This window comes from Chrysemys picta, chromosome 1, assembly GCF_011386835.1.
Source record: "Chrysemys picta bellii isolate R12L10 chromosome 1, ASM1138683v2, whole genome shotgun sequence".
Classification (NCBI taxonomy): Eukaryota; Metazoa; Chordata; order Testudines; family Emydidae; genus Chrysemys; species Chrysemys picta.
This window is the reverse complement of record NC_088791.1, coordinates 342601063-342621026: the sequence shown is the minus strand read 5'-3', so window position 1 is coordinate 342621026 and position 19964 is coordinate 342601063. Positions and strand designations below refer to the sequence as shown.

At 53.6% G+C, this 19964-nt stretch overlaps 1 protein-coding gene across 2 annotated transcripts in view; it reads right to left on the bottom strand.

Moving 5' to 3' along the window:
* Positions 1–159: 159 nt before the first annotated feature.
* Positions 160–19964, bottom strand: part of ARHGEF17 (Rho guanine nucleotide exchange factor 17) — a 256033-nt gene continuing 236228 nt past the window's right edge. The window contains exons 15-21 of one of the 2 annotated variants that reach the window (XM_042850529.2): positions 19647–19893; positions 17774–17860; positions 16856–16923; positions 15003–15151; positions 13263–13437; positions 11691–11948; positions 160–8581 (exon numbers count right to left, since the gene is read on the bottom strand). In XM_042850529.2, the coding sequence (XP_042706463.2) occupies positions 8391–8581; positions 11691–11948; positions 13263–13437; positions 15003–15151; positions 16856–16923; positions 17774–17860; positions 19647–19893 (1175 nt within the window). In that variant the 3' untranslated portion in view covers positions 160–8390. The other variant, XM_042850534.2, reaches the window with a different exon arrangement.

Genomic DNA, 19964 nt, shown 5'->3' with positions numbered 1-19964 from the left:
AAGCAGACGTATGAGCCTGCTGCAGATAGTGGCTTGCCAGGTTAGACATTTAGTTTGAGCAATAGTGTTTCCTGCTTTTAGAGCTGAAGGACATTGATTCAAACCCCGCTGTCAGCTACAAACTGCCACAACAGGGCGAAGGAAAAGAACGCACACAGATTTGGGCTCTGACATCAGTGACCTTTAATGACAAAGAACCCACAGTGACAAAATAAAAAACAAACAAACCCAGGAATAATGTGATCGTCGTAACACCTCACGGGACTGGTAATACTTCGGGAGTAAAAGCTTTCTGTTTTGTTCTGGTCTTTAATGCACTGTAGTAGTTATAACTTAAATGTGGTCAGCACCCCTTGCTGTGCCTGTGAAACTTAAACAAGTCTATAAAAATATGCCATTAAATTCATATCAACAATCAAAGACTCGAGAACACTATGTACAGAGGAGGCAATATATACCAATATTTACAGTACGTCTCAGCGGGATCTCTCACCAAACAGAGAAATAAAGCCAAGAGAACAGAGTCAAACAGGGAGGGGAGGGAGCATGGGAGACCGTGCCTTGCCTTGCCTGTCCTCTCCTTTGGTGCATCTTGGGTGGAAATGCCAGTCCCGTAGTTCTCTATGGAGTAGCAGCAGCACCCACCTCAAAAGAAAGACACAGTTCTCGGCTGGAGGAGCCAATCTCACCCGCCTGGCATGTGGGTGGTAGCGGCAGTGATGATGGAACCCCTTTTATGGTGGGGGTGCTGAGAGCCATTGAACAAAACTGCAAACCCTGAATATGATGGAAACCACTTCAAGTCGAGGGGGGGGGGAGAGACGGGGTGCCGCCCCCCCCCCCGGTTCCAGCACCCCTGGGTAGCAGGGATTGGCCCTTTGATGGGTCACATGCAACTCTGCCACCATTGCATCTCTAGACTGCGCAGGGAGACAGCACGGTCTAGGAGCCTGGCCTCACTCTCTGACATTGATGAATGGAGTTGCTTTGTGCATCCTTTCTACCTCTCTGGTAGCAGGGAATGGCAGTGGTCTGCACCAATGTGTCCAAATGGCGCCCCCTAGTGTTTACAAATGGGATGGACTTTGCTTTAAGGGTGAAATGCAAAGAAAATATTTACGGCGTCTTGAACAGGATGTGATCTGAGTCGCAGATCGGTATTGACACGGCCCACATCCCCTTGGGAAAGCCTCACGGTCACTCATGGATTTTACACTCTTTGAGGCAGGTCTCTGAGCTGGGGGGGAGGGGAGGGGAGGGGAGGAGAAGTGATTTTTGGACAGATCTAAGGAACAGCATCCTCTCAGTGGCGGGAAGGGAGCCCCGCAGCACCGCGTGACATCGCCACTCCGGCCTGCCAAAGACCATGCCAAGGTACTCCAGCAAAGGGAGGGCTGGGAGGCGCTGAGATGTCAAATGGAAAAGAACCAGGAGAAACGCCTCCCTGCACCTTTTTCAGACACAGTTCAGGACGCCGTCGTTGGTCACCAAGGAGCAGGCAGGAGTGAGCTAACACGCCTTTGGTTTTGCTTGTCAGTTCACCTCTAGCCAGCAGAATGAATCCTTCGGTTAGGATCATTAGACACTTTTCTAGGCTTAGTTGAAGCTGACGGTGGGCTGCAAAACACGTACGGCACATACATTCATTTAACTGTTTGAGATCCGATAGCAGCAGCAGAACACTACACCGAGAGACCGAACAATTCCTACAGCGTTTCACACTGGGGGACAATCGTGTGCCGGGCAGGAACGCAGACTCTGACCCCCATGGACCCTTTTGGCCTTGAAATCAAAGAACTGATTTGAAGACAGAGATGGTTGAAAAGAGCGGGGAAATTGCTCCAAATGTCCCAATCCCTCCGACCCCCGCAAAAACATTTCAATCAGCTCATTTCAACTGGCCCCTCCCTTCGCTCATGTGCTCAAGCTTCTGTACTTCCCTGCAGCCATCAATCTCACCATAAATACCTTAACCAGAGGGCGGGATGGCGGTACCTGACGTGTGACACCGGCAACCGTCCGGGGCAAACCTGGAACGCTGAACTTGGGGCCCGATCCTGAACAGGGCCTATTTATTTCCATGGGAGCGAAGGGTACTCAGCTCCTTCCAGGAGACTGAGCCAAAGTCCATTGCTGTCAATGGACAGTCTCTAAAGACCCTCTACACACAGCTGAAGAGGGAGGGATTTTCACACTGGTTTTAAGATCTACTTGCCGGTTTTAAGACTGTACCGAGTCTCAGCAGCTGATCTAACAGGCCCATTGGCTATTAAAGCTCTGCAGCTCACCCCTAAGGATACGTCCACACTATACCGGATCGGCAGGTAGCGATGGATCTATCGGGGATTGATTTATCACGTCTCGTTTAGATGCAATAAATCAATCCCCGCCGCACTCCCCGTCGACTCCGGAACTCCACCAGAGCGAGAGGCGGAAGCGGAGTCGAAGGGGGAGCCGTGGCCGTCGATCCCGCACCGTGAGGACGGGAGGTAAGTCGAAATAAGATTCGTCGACTTCAGCTACGCTATTCTCATAGCTGAAGTTGCGTATCTTACATCAATCCCCCCCCCCCCCCCCCCGCAGTGTAGACCAGCCCTAAGAGTAGTTCTGCAAAACCCATTAATCACTGAGGACCTAGTTGTCTTTAAGGGGAGTATGCAGGTCACTGCATCTCAAGGCCAAGCCCACCTCACCTTCTGTGAAACACCAACAAGGATTTTGCATGGCTCAAGTGAGCAGGATTCACCCCTCACTGCTGGAAGAGTCTGCTCGGAGCATCTGGGAGATTGCGAAGGCTTCAACGAGAGGAGGTGACTATGAGATCGTTCCCTCTTTCATCTCCCAGTCAAGGTTGTTACGTCCAAGCCCTACTGATCATCCAAACTCCTGTCATGCCAACCAATTCCCTTCTAACCGAATCCTCACCGCGTCTGAGACCCCGGTCTGTTTCCTTCGAATGTTCAGTTGAAATGTGACTAATGTGGCCTAGCTGTTCAAGATCACGATGACCCCACCAGTGGGAAAACAGACAGACCAATGCATGATCTCTTGCAGCCTGCTAGTCACATGGACTGAGACGACGGTGACAAGGCTTTCAAAAGGAGAAGCCATTGGGTTAGTTATTATTGGGGGTGCATAGCTCCTAAGTGGTGAACACTGAATAGGGATGTGGAATCTGGGGCCATGTTGGTGCCAAGATGCTGCAGCCAAAGTGACTCTGATTTCCTCCAAAGCACAGACAGAAGGCACAGAATATTTAAGCGTGTTCATCGTACATAAGGGCTGGTATGAATTACCAGGGGACAAAGCAAGGTCCCTTTAAGCATGGTGGAGATGACAGGAATGATCATCCTCCTTCCATGGCCAAGGAGCAGTTATGGTCCCACACTGGAATTCTTGTGGAAGTTCACTCCTTGGAAGCCTCCAGGATTGGGTGTGACAAAGAAAGAAAGGATAGGAATAAATGGTCAGTTTTCACAGCGGAGTGAGATAAATAGCAGGGTCCCCCTAGATTTGTATTGGGACCAATGCTGTTCAACAGAGTCATAAATGACATGAAAAAAGGGGTAAACAGTGAGGTGGCAAAATTTGCAGATGATACAAAACTGCTCAAGATAGTTAAGTCCCAGGCAGACTGTGAAGAGTTACAAAGGGATCTCACAAAACTGGGCGACTGGGCAACAAAATGGCAGATGAAATTCAGTGTTGATAAAAGCAAAGTAATGCACATTGGAAAACATAATCCCAACGATACATATAAAATGCTGGGGTCCAAATGAGCTGTTACCACTCAAGAAAGATCTTGGAGTCATTGTGGAGAGTTCTCTGAAAACATCCATGTGCAGCAGCCGTCAAAAAAGCGAACAGCATGATAGGAATCATTAGAAACGGGATAGATAATAAGAGGAAATATCGTAATGCCACTATATAAATCCATGGTACACCCACACCTTGAATACTGCTGCAGTTCTTGTGGTGCCATCTCAAAAAAGATACATTAGAACTGGAAAAAAGACAGAGAACAACAAAAATGATGAGGGGTACGGAATGGCTTCCGTATGAGGAGAGATTAAAAAGAATGGGACTGTTCATCTTAGAAAAGAGACGACTAAGTGGGGATATGCTAGAGGTCTATAAAATCATGACGGGTGTGGAGAAAGTGAATAGGGAAGTGTTATTTACCCCTTCACATAACACAAGAACTAGGGGGTCACCCAATGAAATTAATAGGCTGCAGGTTTTAAACAAACACAAGGCAGTACTTCTTCACACCATGCACAGTCAACCTGTGGAACTCATTGCCGAGGGATGTTGTGAAGAGCACAAGTACAACTGGGTTAAAAAAAGAATTAGAACAGTTCACGGAGGATAGGTCCATCAGTGGCCATTAACCAGGATGGTCAGGGACACAACCCCATGCTCTGGGTGTCCCTAGCCTCTGATTGCTGGGAGTAGATGCCAGGGGATGGATCACTCAATAATTGCCCTGTTCTGTTCACCCGGCATTGGCCACTGTCGGAAGACAGGATACTGGGCTAGTTCCATGCGAGCCTGGCACATGGCAGCTAGTGCTCAGAGTGGGACTTGTGTCGCTGCAGGCTGCCCTGTCCTGGGTTGATTAGGGCACTGATTCAGCAAAGCACGTAAGCATCTGGCTAGGCCTCACTGACTCCACAGCATGTCCCTAAGTGCTCTGCGGCCTCAGGGCTTAGCTGCTCCTAACATGGTGCTAACTGGGAGAGCTGCATGTAGGGCTGTGCCATATCGGTATTTTCCGACAGGTAAGGACAGGGTGCAGGACAATCTCTCCATTATGCAGGCTGAGGAACTGTCCATCTATCCCACCTGCGCAAGAAATTCTGCATCTCACCAACCCTCCACCCTCAAATTCAGCACCTTATATCCCTTTCAGATAGAGACACACACAGCTGTCAATCAAGAGCCACGCTGACCCTGCCACCTGATCTCCGGGGGCGGGATCCACTGCCTACCAATGCCGACTAGAATCTTTCCATTGGATTTGATGTAGGTTGGCTTGTGGCCTAGGAGATCACCCCATGAGGAAGAGAATGGCCCGAGGGGGAAGCTGCTGTATCTTACCCACACCTTGCTCAGACACACTGGGCCAATTCCATCCTGACGCGCGCCGTGGGTAAACGGAGACGGGGCAGTTACTGACGTCAGCAAGCGAAGACCCTGCAATTTGTGAACGAACCTCTTGGAAAAACCACTTTGAGCAACACATTGTGCATCCACAAGGAAACCCGCCTCTCTTAAAGGAAGGTCAATCTCACGCAGCATCCCCGGAGGCCAGTCCTAGGTGCTGTACAGACACAGAGTAACCAACGGCCCCTGCCCCAAAGAGCTTCACATCTAAATACGCAAGACAGACAAAGGGTGGGAGGGGAAGCAGAAGCATAAAGAGGCAAGTGACTTGCTCAAAGTCACTCAGTAGCAGAGCTGGGGATGGAACCCAGGTGTCCTGACTACCAGCCCAGTGCCCTAGCAACTTGACCATGCTTCTGTGCAAAATCCCAAACCACTTGATGGAGCTAATCAGCCGCAGAGGGAAAGGGAGGACAGAGAAATGATACGTTTTTAGATGAAACAGGAAAACAGAAAGTATGCAGATGAGGCAGAGAAGTGAAAGAAAGCTGCCCTGGACGACAGGAATTGCAGAGGAGAAGGCTCTTGCATGAAGACTTAAAATATACTTGTATATATTGTTCAGGTCACTGGGGACACAAAATGTTGCTTAAGTTTTTTGTTAAAGTATTTCAAATGCTATAGAATAAAGTATTTTCAAATACCTCAACAGGGCTAGAACTACAGCTAAGGTAAGCAGGCTTAGCCACGCTGGTTGCAATGGAGCGACGTCCATTGACACTAGCTAGGTGTGTGGCCCGGAGCTTTTAAGCACATTGTTCGGGCACTCCGCTATTGCACCAGAGCTGCTGTATAACTGGGAGAACCTAGTCAGGGTGGCCTTAAAACCTACTGAGGTCTGCAGACAGGCCAAGATTTTTAAAAAGCAGGTGCTTAAAGTTAAGTGCCTAAACCCATATTTAGGCATCTAAAAGAGTGGCTTGATTTTCAGACCGCGATGAGGCCCCCAACACGTGGGGAGACGTCTCATCAGGAAACCTTGGGCATGGCTGAAAGTGCTCACCCCCTTATAAAACATTCAGGCCACACGTTTAGGTGTCTAAATGTTGTTCTTAATTATTTGTACTGTGGAAGGGCCCAGTCACGGACCAGGACCCCATGCGGTAGGTGCTATATAACGCAGAACAGAATGATGGTCCCTGCCCCACACAGCTGACAACCTAAGTAAACACGGATTGAGAAGTTGGCATCCAGGGTGACCTTTTCAAAAGAGACGAGCGATTCTGGGCACCTCCATTTTCGGAGCCCAACGTGAGACACGTTAAAGGTGGTTTTCAGAAAGCGTGAGCAGCCAGGAGCAGATTTTCAAAAGAGCCAGGGTTCTGGAGTATCGCCAGTCCAGAGTGTTCAAAACCCCCAGACTGTGTTCAAAATCATGAGAGTGTTTAAAAAATCCTTCATCTGGGGTTCATTTTGATTTGCCTTCTGTTTATTGAGCCTTCGGGGTGCACTTCAGGCCCTGATTCCCAACTTTTTCTTTGCAACCATGAGGGCTAGAAATTTAATTAAAAAAAAAATGAAAGCTGAGATTCTCATGAAATAACATGACTCCAGAGGCTGGAGCTTTAACATAAGCACTAAATATCATGAGATTTGTAAGAGCTGGCAACACTGGCGACTTAGCAGCACAAACCCCATTGAGAGTCCACGGCACATGAATTCTTGTCATGTCAGGTGCTTTTGAAATTCCCAGTGCTGCCCTCTGAAAAAGCGGTCCTTAAGGTGTCTCCGGTTGGGCACCCAACCCTCATTACTCACCTTGAGGCCCCATTTTGGCCACATGAACCCTCACAGGCAGCCCAGGGGGCGAGCCTGCCTGTAAAACACTTTCCTTTGGGGACATTTTTGATGCAAGCTGGCTGACAGTGGATTCATACGCTCTCGCTAGGTGAGTAAACCCCCATGATTCTCTTTGCTCCCTACCCCCACTCAGGATTCGGGATCTGGAAGCTAAGTACATAAATTAAGTGCTGGGGACAAAAAGGTAACTAGTTAAAAAACAACCATAAATACTGTACAATGCAAGAGACCGTTGCAGTCCGACAATGCCCCTCCTGGTTCTGCCCCGGCTACAGGCCACAATAACCAACTTGCTTTGCTCTTAAAGCCAAAGGAGGGTGAAGCTGCCCTGGTTCTCACAGTGCCCCCTTGTGGCGCTGCCCACTTTCAGGGATCCAGCTAAGTATTGCACATTTTTTATTTCATGCAGCGGCTCCCCTCTTGGCCGGCTGAACGGAGATCAGCTCTCTGCCACCTCTGCAATCAGAGCTGTTGACTCTCAGCCAAGACGCTCCCACCTCTCCCCTCCAGACACTCAGGTAGCCCTCTGGGATCAGCGCTCGTGGGTGAATGCGATACTGCTGCCATTGTATGACACTTGCTATATACAGCTCATCACTGGCTGGGACTGACGGCAGGCTGGGGTGTCGGCACCCTGCATGCAATTCCCTGGGCACGACGCTGCCTCCGCTTCCATGCAAGCTCCTTGTCAAATGTCCCCCCCCACAGAAAATAAATAAGGAGATTGTATATATATGCAAAACAAACAACACCACCACAAGCGTTCTTTGGGTGACAGCGATGAGTAAGCAGGTTAGCTAGAGACCTGGAGATGCTGGAGCAGCTGCGGCGAATGGGGATGCTGGAGCAGCTGCCGCTGACAGGATCCCCTGTGTGCTGCCGCTGTGTGGGGGGATCCCAGTGAAGGTGGCGGTGAAGTGAATGTGACGGTTTGCTGATTCTGGCTGGGTGGACAAGAGACAGAGCAAGAGAGCGGGCAGGCTGCCGTCCACGGGTGCGCTTGCTTAGACATGGACCTTCCGCTCCCAAGTGCCTGGATTCGGAACCCCAGGCAGGTCGAAGCACAAGACACAAAAGAAAGGTCCCTTGCCGACCGCACAAACAATGGATTCTCTCCTCTACTAAGCCCTCCTCTTTCGCCTGGATGCTTCCAAGCAATGCCACATCAATCTGTCCATCCAGGTGCCCCTGTCCCCACACCCGCACCCGCAGCTGGAGTAAGCGCAGGCTGTGCCAGAGGATATGTTTGTCGAGTGTGTTCCTCTCACCACGCTGCAGACGCTGTGTTTGGGAGGAGCTTGTCCCCAGGCACACACAAATCATCCGGGATGGGAGACGAGACGGGCTCGGGGGCGGTTGGTAACAAGAGGAGGCAGGGGTGGGGCTGGTGCTCTCCCCACAGTGGGGCCCCGTGCTGCCGCGGATCAGACCCTCCACAGGAGGAGATGGTTTGTGCTGTCATCTCGCCCCACTGTCTCACTGCTGTTGGTGAGTCTGAAATCCTCATAGCCATCCCCCCCGCTGATCACCAGCATCTTAGACTTGGAGAGGACCATGTTGGAGGACCGGTGTCTTGCCAAATCTCTCTTTTCTGCGTCGCTCAGCTTCTCGGTACCTGGGAAACGGAACAAGCCCAGAGAGATCACAGCGGCTGTCTGACGGAACGTGGCGAAGGGGTTCTCAAACCGGGCAGTCTATGTCCCTCCCCAGACATGACGTAACACCCCCAGGAGCCTTGTCACGCATGGGTCCACCCCACTCTCCTCCCAAGCCCCAAAAGCCAGGAGTTTTAAGGGTTGAGTGATTTTGCAGGCTCATCCTGAGGACCTGATTTTCAGAAAGTGTGGAGAACCCAAGCTGCTGAAAATCAGAACCCTTAAGGAGTTTCACACCAGGTATCCCAAATCCCAAGCCCCCTTCCTCAACTGCTTTGGAAAGCCTTGGTCAAAAGGAATGGGCTTCTCACCCTGGAAGGCCCCAGCTCACCTTTTCCAAGAGTAGCATGAATTCTGCTCTGTGCTAGCCTCGCCTTCAGGGAGACTGAGGGAAGGGGCAGCTTATTCATAGATTCCCAGGCCAGAAGAGACCGTTTTGACCATCTAGTCTGACCTCCTCCATAACACAGGCCGGAGAACTTCCCCCCCAAAAGTCCAGGTACACTATGCCCACTGGATCATGCTTGTCCACACATTTGTTGACCCCCCCTCAAAGGATTCTAATAGATTGGTGAGGCATGATTTTCCTTTACAAAACCCATGTTGATGCTTCCCCAACAAATTGTGTTCATCTAGGTGTCTGATAATTCTGTTCTTTACTATAGTTTTAAGCAGTTTGCCTGGTACTGAAGTTAGGCTTACTGGCCTATAATTGCCAAGATCACCTCTGGAGTCTTTTTAAAAAAATCAATGTCATATTAGCTATCCTCCAGTCATCTGGTATGGAGGCTGATTTAAGTGACAGGTAATATAAGACACTTAGTAGTTCTGCAATTTCACATTTGAGTTCCTTCAGAACTCTTGGGTGAATTCCATCTGGTCCTGGAGACTGATTACTCTTTAATTTATGGCTTTATTCCAAAACCTCCTCTACTGACACCTCTGTCTGGGACAGTTCCTCAGATCTGTCACCTAAGAAGAATGGCTCAAGTGTGGGAATCTCCCTCACATCCTCTGCAGTGAAGACCGATGCAAAGAATTCATTTAGCTTCTCTGCAACAGCCTTGTCTTCCAGTGGCCCACTGACTATTTGGGAGGCTTCCCACTTCTGATGTACTTATTTCTTTATTTATTTTGCTGTTAGCTTTTGTGTCTTTTGCTAGCTGATCTTCAAATTCTTTTTTGGCCTGCCTAATTATACTTTTACACTTGACTTGCCAGAGTTTATGCTCCTTCCTATTTTCTTCAGGAGGACTCGACTTCCAATTTTTAAAGGAAGCCTTTTTGCCTGTAATCGCCTCTTTTACTCTGTTGTTTAGCCATGGTGACATTTTTTTGGTTCTCTTCATGTTTTTTTCATTTCGGGAATACATTTAATTTGAGCCTCTATTACGGTGTTTCCATGCAGCTTGCAGGCGTTTCACACTTGTGACTGTTCCTTTGAATTTCCGTTTAACTAGCCGCCGCATTTTTGTGTATTTCCTCTTTTAGAAGTTAAATGCTTTGGTGGTGGTGGGCTTCTTTGGTATTCCCCCCCCCAAACAGAGATGTTAAACCGAGGCTGGGTGTCTGCAATAGCATGTCTGCCATAAGGGGGCGCACTCACCACCTGCTGCACCCAGAGAAGTCTCCCAAGAGTTGCAGTGAAGCTGCGTCGCTTGGATGATTGAAAAATAGGCTGGACAAAGAACCGGGGAATGAGAGTGGAGCAGTAGCTCTACTATAGTGAGGGTTGAGACTGTTTAAAAGATAATTATCCTAAATACGCTAAAATCCACATACCAACTCAGATTGTCTTGAAAATCGCTGTGCCTTATGGATGTCTGGGGTAGGATTAGTTAGGGTTACCATACGTCCGTTTTTTCCCGGACATGTCCGGCTTTTTGGTAATCAAACCCCCGTCTGGGGGGAATTGCCAAAAAGCCGAACATGTCCGGGAAAATGCCGGCCGGGCACTTCCCCTCCTGCGGCTGCTCTGCTCCTCCCCTGACTCTTCGGCTCTGTTTAAGAGCCGAGCTGCCCCAGCACTATGGGCTTCAGGCAGTCCCCTTGCCTCCGGACCCCAGCCGCTGGCCGGGCACTTCCCCTCCCGGGCTCTGGCAGCGCAGGGTCCGGAGGCATGGGCATGGGGGCTGCCTGAAGCCGGTAGCGCTCGGGCAGCTCGGCTCTTAAACAGAGCCGAAGAGTCAGGGAAGGAGCAGAGCCTCCAGCCGCGGCGGCTCTGCTCCTCCCCTGACTCTTCGGCTCTGTTTAAGAGCCGAGCGCTACGGGCTTCGGGCAGCCCCCATGCCTCCGGACCCTGCGCCACCGGAGCCCAGGAAAGGAAGTGCCCGGCCGGGGGTGCAGGGTCCGGAGGCGTGGGGGCTGCCCGAAGCCCGAGCGCTACCGGCTTCACAGTTTGCCAGGCAGCCTCCAGACCCTGCGCCCCCGGCTGGGCGCTTCCCCTCCCGGGCTCCAGCTGCGCTGGGGAAGCGCCGGCCGGGGGTGCAGGGTCTGGGGGCTGCCCGGCAAACCGTGAAGCCGGTAGCGCTCGGGCAGCCCTTTTCGCGTGGCTGGGAGTGGGAGGGAGGAGGGGGCGGGAAGGGGCGGAGTTGGGGCTGGGCTGGGGGTGGGAAATGGGTGGGGCCAGGGCCCCGTGGAGGGTCCTCTTTTTTTATTTGTTAAATATGGTAACCCTAGGTTAGTAGTCCAAATTTGGAGTTATTTGAACAAGGGGTTCCTGAGATACAGACCCACTAAAAATTGCATGGGACATTTTAATGGTTCCTGTAACATGATTTTTGGCCACATCTGGTATTAGAGGGGAACAATCCTGCTTGGGCCTCACAGGGGATGGAGTAAGTGGGATTTGATATCCTGGGTATCTGTCCCCCTCCCCAACTTCTTACCCCTCCAGTAGGCCCATCCAAAGGGACGACTCCAAGAGTAAGATACAATTGAAGGTGGGAAAATTGGCCCTCTGATGCCATGGTTGTGGGAGGGCAGCTGTTGGGTGGAAATTTCAGAAATTTCAGCCCCTGCTGATCTCTGGGTTCTGAGGGTGGGTACAAACCCGCCTGCTGGACCCACCTGGATCCCTCGGCAGCGGAAAGATGATATCAAAGCTGTCGGGCAGTTCGATGGAGGTGAGGAAGCGCACGTGGCCAGTGTGCCCCTGGGACAAACCCACCGGCGTCAGGGGCGTCTTCAAGGAGGTGGCGTTGGCCGTTATGGAGAGCGTCAGCACCACCCCGGCGCTGGTACCAATCCAGAGCAAGTCCTTGCAAACCAGGAGTGCTGTGATCCGCAAACAGGCAGCCTTGTGCTGGCGGATAATGGCATCTGAACCTGCCAGAGGGGGATGAGGAGAGGACCAGGGGTTAAAACACAGGTGAGATGAAGTACTAAAAGGTCCCCTGCACGTGACCAAAGGAGGTTATTGATCAAGCTCTCTGCAGCATCTACCTTCCATGGGCAATGCACCTTTCTGCAGGGCACCGAGCAGGGATCATCTGGGCCAGGTGGGCATGCCCCACATGATCTCTGTCACATGATGGCCTGGGATGGGCAGTGCCAGATCTTGGGCCTTCCTAGTTTTTTGAGTCAGGTGTTTGGGGCAGGGGTGATGGATTCTTCCTAAAAGTGGGGGGGGGGCCACGAGGCCCCATCCCCTCCATGGCCCTGCTCCTGCCTTTCCTCTTCCCCCCGAGGCCCTGCCCCCCGGCCAAGCTGGAAGCCAGTGCCGCGCCAGGGAGCCCGGATCCCTCCTTCTGCCTGGGGTGCGGGGGCCCGAGAGCAGACCCTGTCTCCACCCCCCCGGGTCCCCTGCCCAGGTGGAGGGTCCGTGGCTCCCCATCGTTGCCCAGGTGGGCCACGGCTCTTACCCTGACCCAGCTCCAGCTTCCGGCCTGGCCTGGAGCCGTGGTAAGAGCCGCCTGGGCAGCTGTGGGAAGCCGTGGATCCTCCAATTGCCCTGGGTGGGGATGTGGGTTGGGGGCTGCTCTAGTGTCCCCCAGCCCAGGCAAGTGGAGGGTCCGCAGCTCCCCAAGGCTCCCTGGGCCGCTCTTACCCGGGCTGGGCTCCAGCTTCCAGCATGGCCAGGAGACAGGGCCTTGGGGGGGAAGAGGAGGGGCAGGGGGCCAGGCCCGTGGCGAAAAGTGGGAGGGCCATGGTCCCTTGGCTCCCCCTGTTCCAGCAGCCTTGGTTTGCGGGTGCAGTGATTACACATCGGCCCGTCCTCGCTGGGAAATCAACATGCGAGTTCTGCTGTGGTCCAAAGGGAAGAGAAACAGGATGGTGCTGTGGCCTTTGCTCCCCATGGCTCGCCCCTCAGAACATCGCCCAGGCCTGGCCGGGACCGGGACAGCACGCACGGTCCCCCCTGGCTGCTGGCTGAGGCAGCTGGCCCAGTGACTGCCCTTGCTAAGCCTGACTCTAGCCAGGGGCAGCAAACGCCGGCTCCCTGGGTGGCCTGCGGAGGGATGACCGATCAGATCCCAAACGCATCCTGCTGGCATCTACAGACCCCAGAGTGAGCCTTGTTCAGACGCCTCCCCTAGGGCTGCCGCATAGCTGCCACTGAACTCTCTGAGCCCCACAACCCGGTGTCTAGGGCCCATAGCTCAGTGCCGCAGACAAACCGTTCGAAGGCAATGCCGGTACCTGCTAACATTTTGTGGACCAGGGGCGTGATATCGACTTCCGCCAGCTGCTCGTAGCTTGTGGCATGGTACAGCCTCACCTGGGCGCTGCTCTGGAGCGCGATCCAGATACCTGAGCTGCAGCTCACCATGCAGGTCACGCTGCGGTTGCTGTCCTGCCCGATATGGAACGTGTGCTGGGGATGGAGAGGAGAAGTGCGTCCATCGTACTGCTGCCAAAAGATGGGACCCTCTGCACTGGCAGAGGAGCCAACGGGCCACTCTGGTTCTGTGCCGTGCAGCCCTGTGCTTTGGGGATCCAGACTTGCTGGTGAGGAAGTGACTTTTCCTCGTCGTGGAACGTTCCCCTGGCAGTTCTCCCTTCTTACTATTTGCACTGCGGTAGCACCCGGAGGGCCCCACTGAGATCAAGGCCACATTGGGTGACGGTGCTGTACAGACACAGAGCAAGGAGCGTTCACTCTGCAATCTAAATAGACAAGGCCAAAGGGGAAACCGAGGCACAGGGAGAGGGAGTGATTTGTAGCAGAGCTGGGATTAGCACCCAGGTCTCCTGACGCCCAGGCCAATCTCCCGGACACTGGACCATGCTGCCTTTCACGTCTCTCAGTAAGACACCCGAGCCATTCCATCAGCACAACAACCCCCGAGCCATTCCATCAGCACAACACCCCCCAAGCCATTCCATCAGCACCCCCCCACGAGCCAAGCGAAGTATAAGAGGGCCATTGTCCAAGATGCATGAAGAGGAATACACGACTACGCTGCATTTCTGTAGCTTTTCCATACAAGATGGCAGGAGCTTCACAGACTCCTCAGGGAGGGAGGTAAGCAGCTTTGTCCCAGGTCGGGGGAGAGAGGGTCAGGAGAGCACTGTGAAAATTAGCCTCCGGTTTTGAATGCCTTCATTTTGGGTGCCTGCCCGGAGACACTTTGGGGATGGTTTTCAGAGGTGCCGAGTGCCCTCTTGTGGAAGCCAATAGATGCTGGCCCCTCGGATATTAGGGCTTTAGATGTCTCACAGCAGGCACTCAAAGGCAGAAGAAATTCAAAAACCTGGCGGTTTGTGACGTGATCCAGAGACGGTGCCAAGACCAGAACCCAGCTCCCCAGCCACCTGCTTTAACCACAAGGCCACTCTTCCTTGTCTGCTTCCGCCACCTCTAATCTCTTCTACACAGCACCCACCTTGGTGGCGGCTGGTAGGAGGCTTCTGCCCCTGTGCGTTCCTACAGCATCTCCCCCAGGGTCACCTAGACGTGGAGCTCTGCTGCTCACAGGGTGACCCTGATCCCACACAAGCTCCGGCATGTCTGAGGCTGCCATGCTTTACAGATGGAAAGCATGACGCAGACCCAGTGGGATCGGTCACTGCAGGGGGCCAAAGACAATGGGGGTTGGCCATGGACTGTCACCAAGGCAGAATACGACCTTTTGGAAAGTGATGTAGGAACTAACCGATGGGGGACCCTGGTGGCTAAACACATCTCACTGTGAGGGGCTGGAGTATTTACCTCAGGACAGAGGTGGCTCTCCTGATCAGAGATCCCGGCTCTGTGCGTGTGTGCCCTGCACTGAAGGGCTGATCCAAAGCTCACGGAAATCAAGAGGAGTCTTTCCACACTCTCCCTTAGGCCTCAGATTGGGCCCCAAAGCTCATGACCAGCCTCCTGAACCCTCCCTCCCCCGTGCCGCCATGTTTGTTTGAGCCCTCCTAGGGGCAGGGAAAGCGAGCGGGTACCTCCTGCAGCAGTGTGGCCGTGTTGAGGATGACGACTCGGTTCTGACACCCACACCACAGCTTGCCAGCCACCGACACCATCTTAGTGACAGGGCTGCCCGGGGAGCCAAGGGACAGGGACTTGGAGTTCTGAGGGTCCCAGAAATGTCCTGTACAGAGAAAGAAGAAATCAACAGTTGGGTTCTCCTTAGCTGCCCCCCCATGGGTCCCCACAGCACAGCAGCCATGTGGGCCGGTGGGGACACATCCTGTTAAACCAGGCATGACATGTGGGTGATGCTTTGAATGCCCTCTAGCTGCCCACTGCCCAGTTGAGACACTTGTACGGCCTCCATCACCACAGCATCTGAGCTCCTCACAGCACCCCGGGGAGGCAGGGCCGTGCTGTTATCCCCATCAGACAGGTGAGAAACTGAGGTACGGAGAGTTTAGGTGATTTGCCCAATGCCCCACAAAAGTCTGTGGCAGAGCAGGCACTTGAGCCCCAGGTCTTCCAAGGTCTAGGCTAGTGCACTACCCGCTAGGCTAGAGCGTGTGCAAGGTTCTGGGCCATGCAAACCGCCACCAGCAGGCAGAGACGGGGTTAAGGATGGTGATGACAGTAACAGTGCACATCTGTTGTGGCTTCCAGACGAAGAGCTCAGAGCCCTGGATCAGGCTTTGGAGCCGCGCCGTGAGGCAGGTCCGTGCTATTTACCCCATTGCATGGGGGAACGGAGACAGAGAGGTTAAGTGACTTGCCCCGGGACACATAGGAAGCCTGTGGCAGAGCCAAGGAGAGGCCCTTCAGACTAAGGCTACCCGGGCTAACAGACACAGCCACTCTGCAGTCAAGTCAGCTGGCCAGGCACTTTTAGTGCCCACCGAGTTCAGAACTCCCACCTCCCCCTGGCTGCATCTCAGCCTTCCAGCGACTCCTCACTACAGTGCCCCTTTGGCACAAGGAACCAGGGCCAGGAGCCTGCGGCCATAAACCTGCTCTGCAACCTCAAGGATGTTTCCTTCTCCTCCCACCATCCCCAGGCGTTCCTCTGAGACGTGGATTCTACAGGCTATGAATCTCGCCCTCAGTTACAGCAGTGTCATTCCGGAGTGACTCCCCTACAGGCAGCCCGGTCACTCCCGCTTCGTGCCAGTATCGCTGGGAGCAGCATCTGACCTTTGGTGTCCAAACTGCGTTAGCTCTGACCCCAGCTCTACAATGGGGGTCTGGGTTATGGTCGATGTGGGCACCGGGTGTACGTGAGGGCAGAGTTTGGCCAGGAATCTCCAATTCCATGAGCCCTGAGCATTGTGAAAATATACCAGGGCTTCTGTCACTGCCAAGGCCACGCTAGCTGGCGAAGTGATCACACAAGCCTGGGTTCTCCTCTTCCTTACACCAGTCTAACTGCACGAGCGTCAGTGGGGTAACTCCTGATTTACAGCAGGCTAAGAAAGAGGAGAATCGGACCCAGAGCAGTCAGTGGAAGGGTAGCCTGGCACTTTAAACATATAAGGCCAACATTTTCAGAAGTACCTGCTAACTCCGGGTGCCCAGAGAGGGCCCATTACCTTTGGGTGCCCCAAATTAGCAGATGCTTCTGAAAACGTTGGCTCAGATTGAGGAGCCAATCAATCTAAAGCCACAGAGGACATGATGGTAGCGGTTGGAGAGGGGGATGGGGAATCAGGACTCCTGGGTTCTATGCACCGCTTTGCCACTGCCTCACTGTGTGCCCTCAGCTCAGTAACCCCCATCGGCACAGGGGTGCTCTTAACGCTACCCCATCGCTCAGGGGAGTTGGGAGGCTGTGGGACTGCAGCGTGGAAGGCCCTACGTAAGGGCGCAGCACTGTTGGCATCAGACTCACCTGCCTCTCTCTGGTAGACGATGAGTTCTCCGTTCGCCAGGGACACAAAGACCTGGTTATCCAGGTACCTGCCGAGAAGAGAAGCCGGCGCAGTTAGCCTGTGACAGACGTCACTGCCACAGCGCAGCAGCGGCTTCCCTCCAAGGAGGCTGCTCCCAGGGAATCAAGTCTCTCCTGCAAAAGGCTGCTCCCTTGGGGCACTTCAGTCTCTCCTTCCCTCCCCAAAGTGCCCCATATCAAGGGCTCTTAACTACCCCGACCCCAACCTCTAGTTTTTTCCTTCTAACATAGCATCCTGTACCACCTCCTCCCGCCGCCATATGCAGCTCCATCTCCCACCCTCCCCACACACCGGCTTCAACTCAGATCCAGGCCCCGCTGTACCAGGGACTGCACAAGGAACGGGCCCTGCCCCGTACAGTCTGTATAGACAAGCCGACAAAGGAAGGCATGCTAACCTTGCCGGACAGCTGGGGAAACCGAGGCACAGAGCGAGGCCGTGACTTGCCCAAGGTGCCACAGGCAGTCTGTGGCAGAACCAGGCACTGAGCCAGGTCCCCTCAAGGCCATCTATGCTTTGTATGAGTTACTATCGAGATCATGGTGACACCTAGGACGTATCAATTAGATACCCGCAGCTGGCCCATGTCAGCTGATTCGGGCTAAGGGGCTGTTTAGTCGCAGGGTAGATGTTCGGGCTTGGGCTGGAGCCTGGGCCCTAGGACCTTGCAAGGTGACAGGGTCCCAGAGCTTGGGCTGCAGCCCAAGTGTGAACGTCTATACTGCAGTTAAAGAGCCCCTTAGCCCAAGTCAGCTGGCACGGGCCAGCCGCAGGTGTCTAACTGCAGTGTAGCTGTACCCCAGAGGTCTAGGCAGGGCCCTGGCAGGAGCCAATGCCACGTGCCGTGTACCACTTACAAGATGCACATGACGGAGGCCGAGTGCTGCATCTTCATGCTGTTCTTCCGGTTGCGGATGTTGTCTGAGGACTGGTACACGTGGATGCTAGACGACAAAAGGTAGGCAGCTGAGATTCCTCCGCCTTGGCTGATGGAACCGACTCTCTGACCCGGCACAGGCAGAGGGAAACCCGAAGCAGCTCCAGTCACATCAAATCCCAACGCTGGGAAACACACTTTGTAGGTTTGCTCTGCCTCAGTTTCCCTTCCCTTCTCCATGGGCACCAGCGCCAGGGCAGCAAAGCTCACCCGCGGGGCAGCTGGGAATGGTGTCCTTCATCAGCCTCCCTAGCACTGGCTCGCAGCTCTCTGGAGCATGCAGCACTGGGTGACACTGGAATGCCCTGGCTGGTGTGTGTGTGAGTTCCACCCTTTATAAGGCTTGCTTATGGGGTTAGAACATAAGAGCGGCCATACTGGGTCGGACCAATGGCCCATCTAGCCCAGTATCCTGTCTTCCAACAGCAGCCAGTGCCAGGTGCCACAGAGGGAATGAACAGAACAGGGCAATTATCGAGTGATCCATCCCCTGTTGACCGGTCCCACCATCACACAGCCAAAGGCTACGGACACCCAGAGCATAGGGTTGAGCCCCTGACCATCTTGACAAATAGCCATTGATGGACTGATCCTCCATGAACTTATCTAGTTCATTTTGGAACCCAGTTATGGTTTTGACCTTCACAACATCCCCTGGCAATGAGTTCCACAGGTTGACTGTGTGGTATGTGTGTGCTGTACTTAGGTGGCCCTCTAGTGGCCTCCACATCAAGGACCCACACAGTGTTTCTCTTCATTTACATAGCAGGGGCCAGAGCTTTTGGCACTGAAGGGGCTGGTGTGGGTGGGCAGTGCAGTGTCTATGTACGTATGAGGGGTGTGTGCAGGCAGACGTGTTTTGTGTTTATGGGCCAGGACAATGAGCAATGCAGCCTCCAGCTGGCTGGGGAAGACCTTCAGAAAACCAGCTCTTGTGTGATCTCAGCTCCTCCGGGCCTGCAAATGGCCCAGGAAAAGTGTCAGCACAACCCCCTGGGCCACTGACATCAACACAAAAGTGTGAGCCCGCCCCCAGCCCTGGGGTGCGGGACCATGCTTCGGTGAGAGAGTTTTCAGACATTTCCATTCTGCTTCTTCAGGCTTGTGTGTGCATGGATTGTGTGCACACGAATGTGTGGGGGTGGGGTGGGGGAGGCTGTGCATGGAGGGGTGGACACACAGTCATAGAGTTTAAAGCCAGAAGGAGCCACTCTACCAGATCCTGTGTGCCTCTGTGTGGGGATGGTGGGCATGTGCGCATGATGCCATGTCTGTGTGTGCATGCGGGGGCACTTACATGCGCATGCCCATGTGTGCCGTGTGTGGGGTAGGTGGACATTTAACCAGGTGGATTTAAGAGGCCTGGCCCACCTGTTCAGTGCAGAATATGGCTCACCGAGATTTGATGAGATCCTCCCGGTGCCAACGGGTACAATGCCAATTAAATCAATGCAGTTACACCTGCTTACACCAGGCCGGTGTTTGGCTCGGCGTCTCCACCAGTACTGAGCGGACGTTCTTTTCTCCACCTCCCTCTGTTCTCGGGGTTTACCCCAGATAATACCTGAATCCCCTCCTCCGTCACGCCATCCCCCCCGTTCCCAGCATGCTAAGCGTCCCCCTGCCAATAATGCCCATATCGGCAGCTTCACTCCAGTGCAGCCGTCCATTACAAAGGCTACCAAAGGAAGTCGGCTCTGCAATGTTTGCATGCAGGCCGCCAGGATCAGGTGACATCCGCCAAGCTGCCCCCACCCCTTTTCCAATACTCTGCCTGCTCCTAGCTGACCCACCAGCCATCCTCTGTGCCCAGCCACATTGAGCTCTGATACGCCTCGGGATCTATGCTCAGCAGGTCCTCCAAGCTGCCCCTCGTGAAGGACCCTCGGCTTGACCTCCTCATCGCCCGCCCATCCATGGGACTCTCGCTATTCCTGTTCTGGCTGAAGGTGCTGGAGATGGGAAGGAAGCCTGGGTCCTGCTCCTCCTCCGAGCTGGTGGTTTCAGCTGCCACATCTTTGGAGCTGGGGATCTCTTCGTCTGGACAAGGAGAGATGACAGGAACAAACCAGGATGTTTTAGGATCAGATTCTGATCAGTGTGACTCCGGA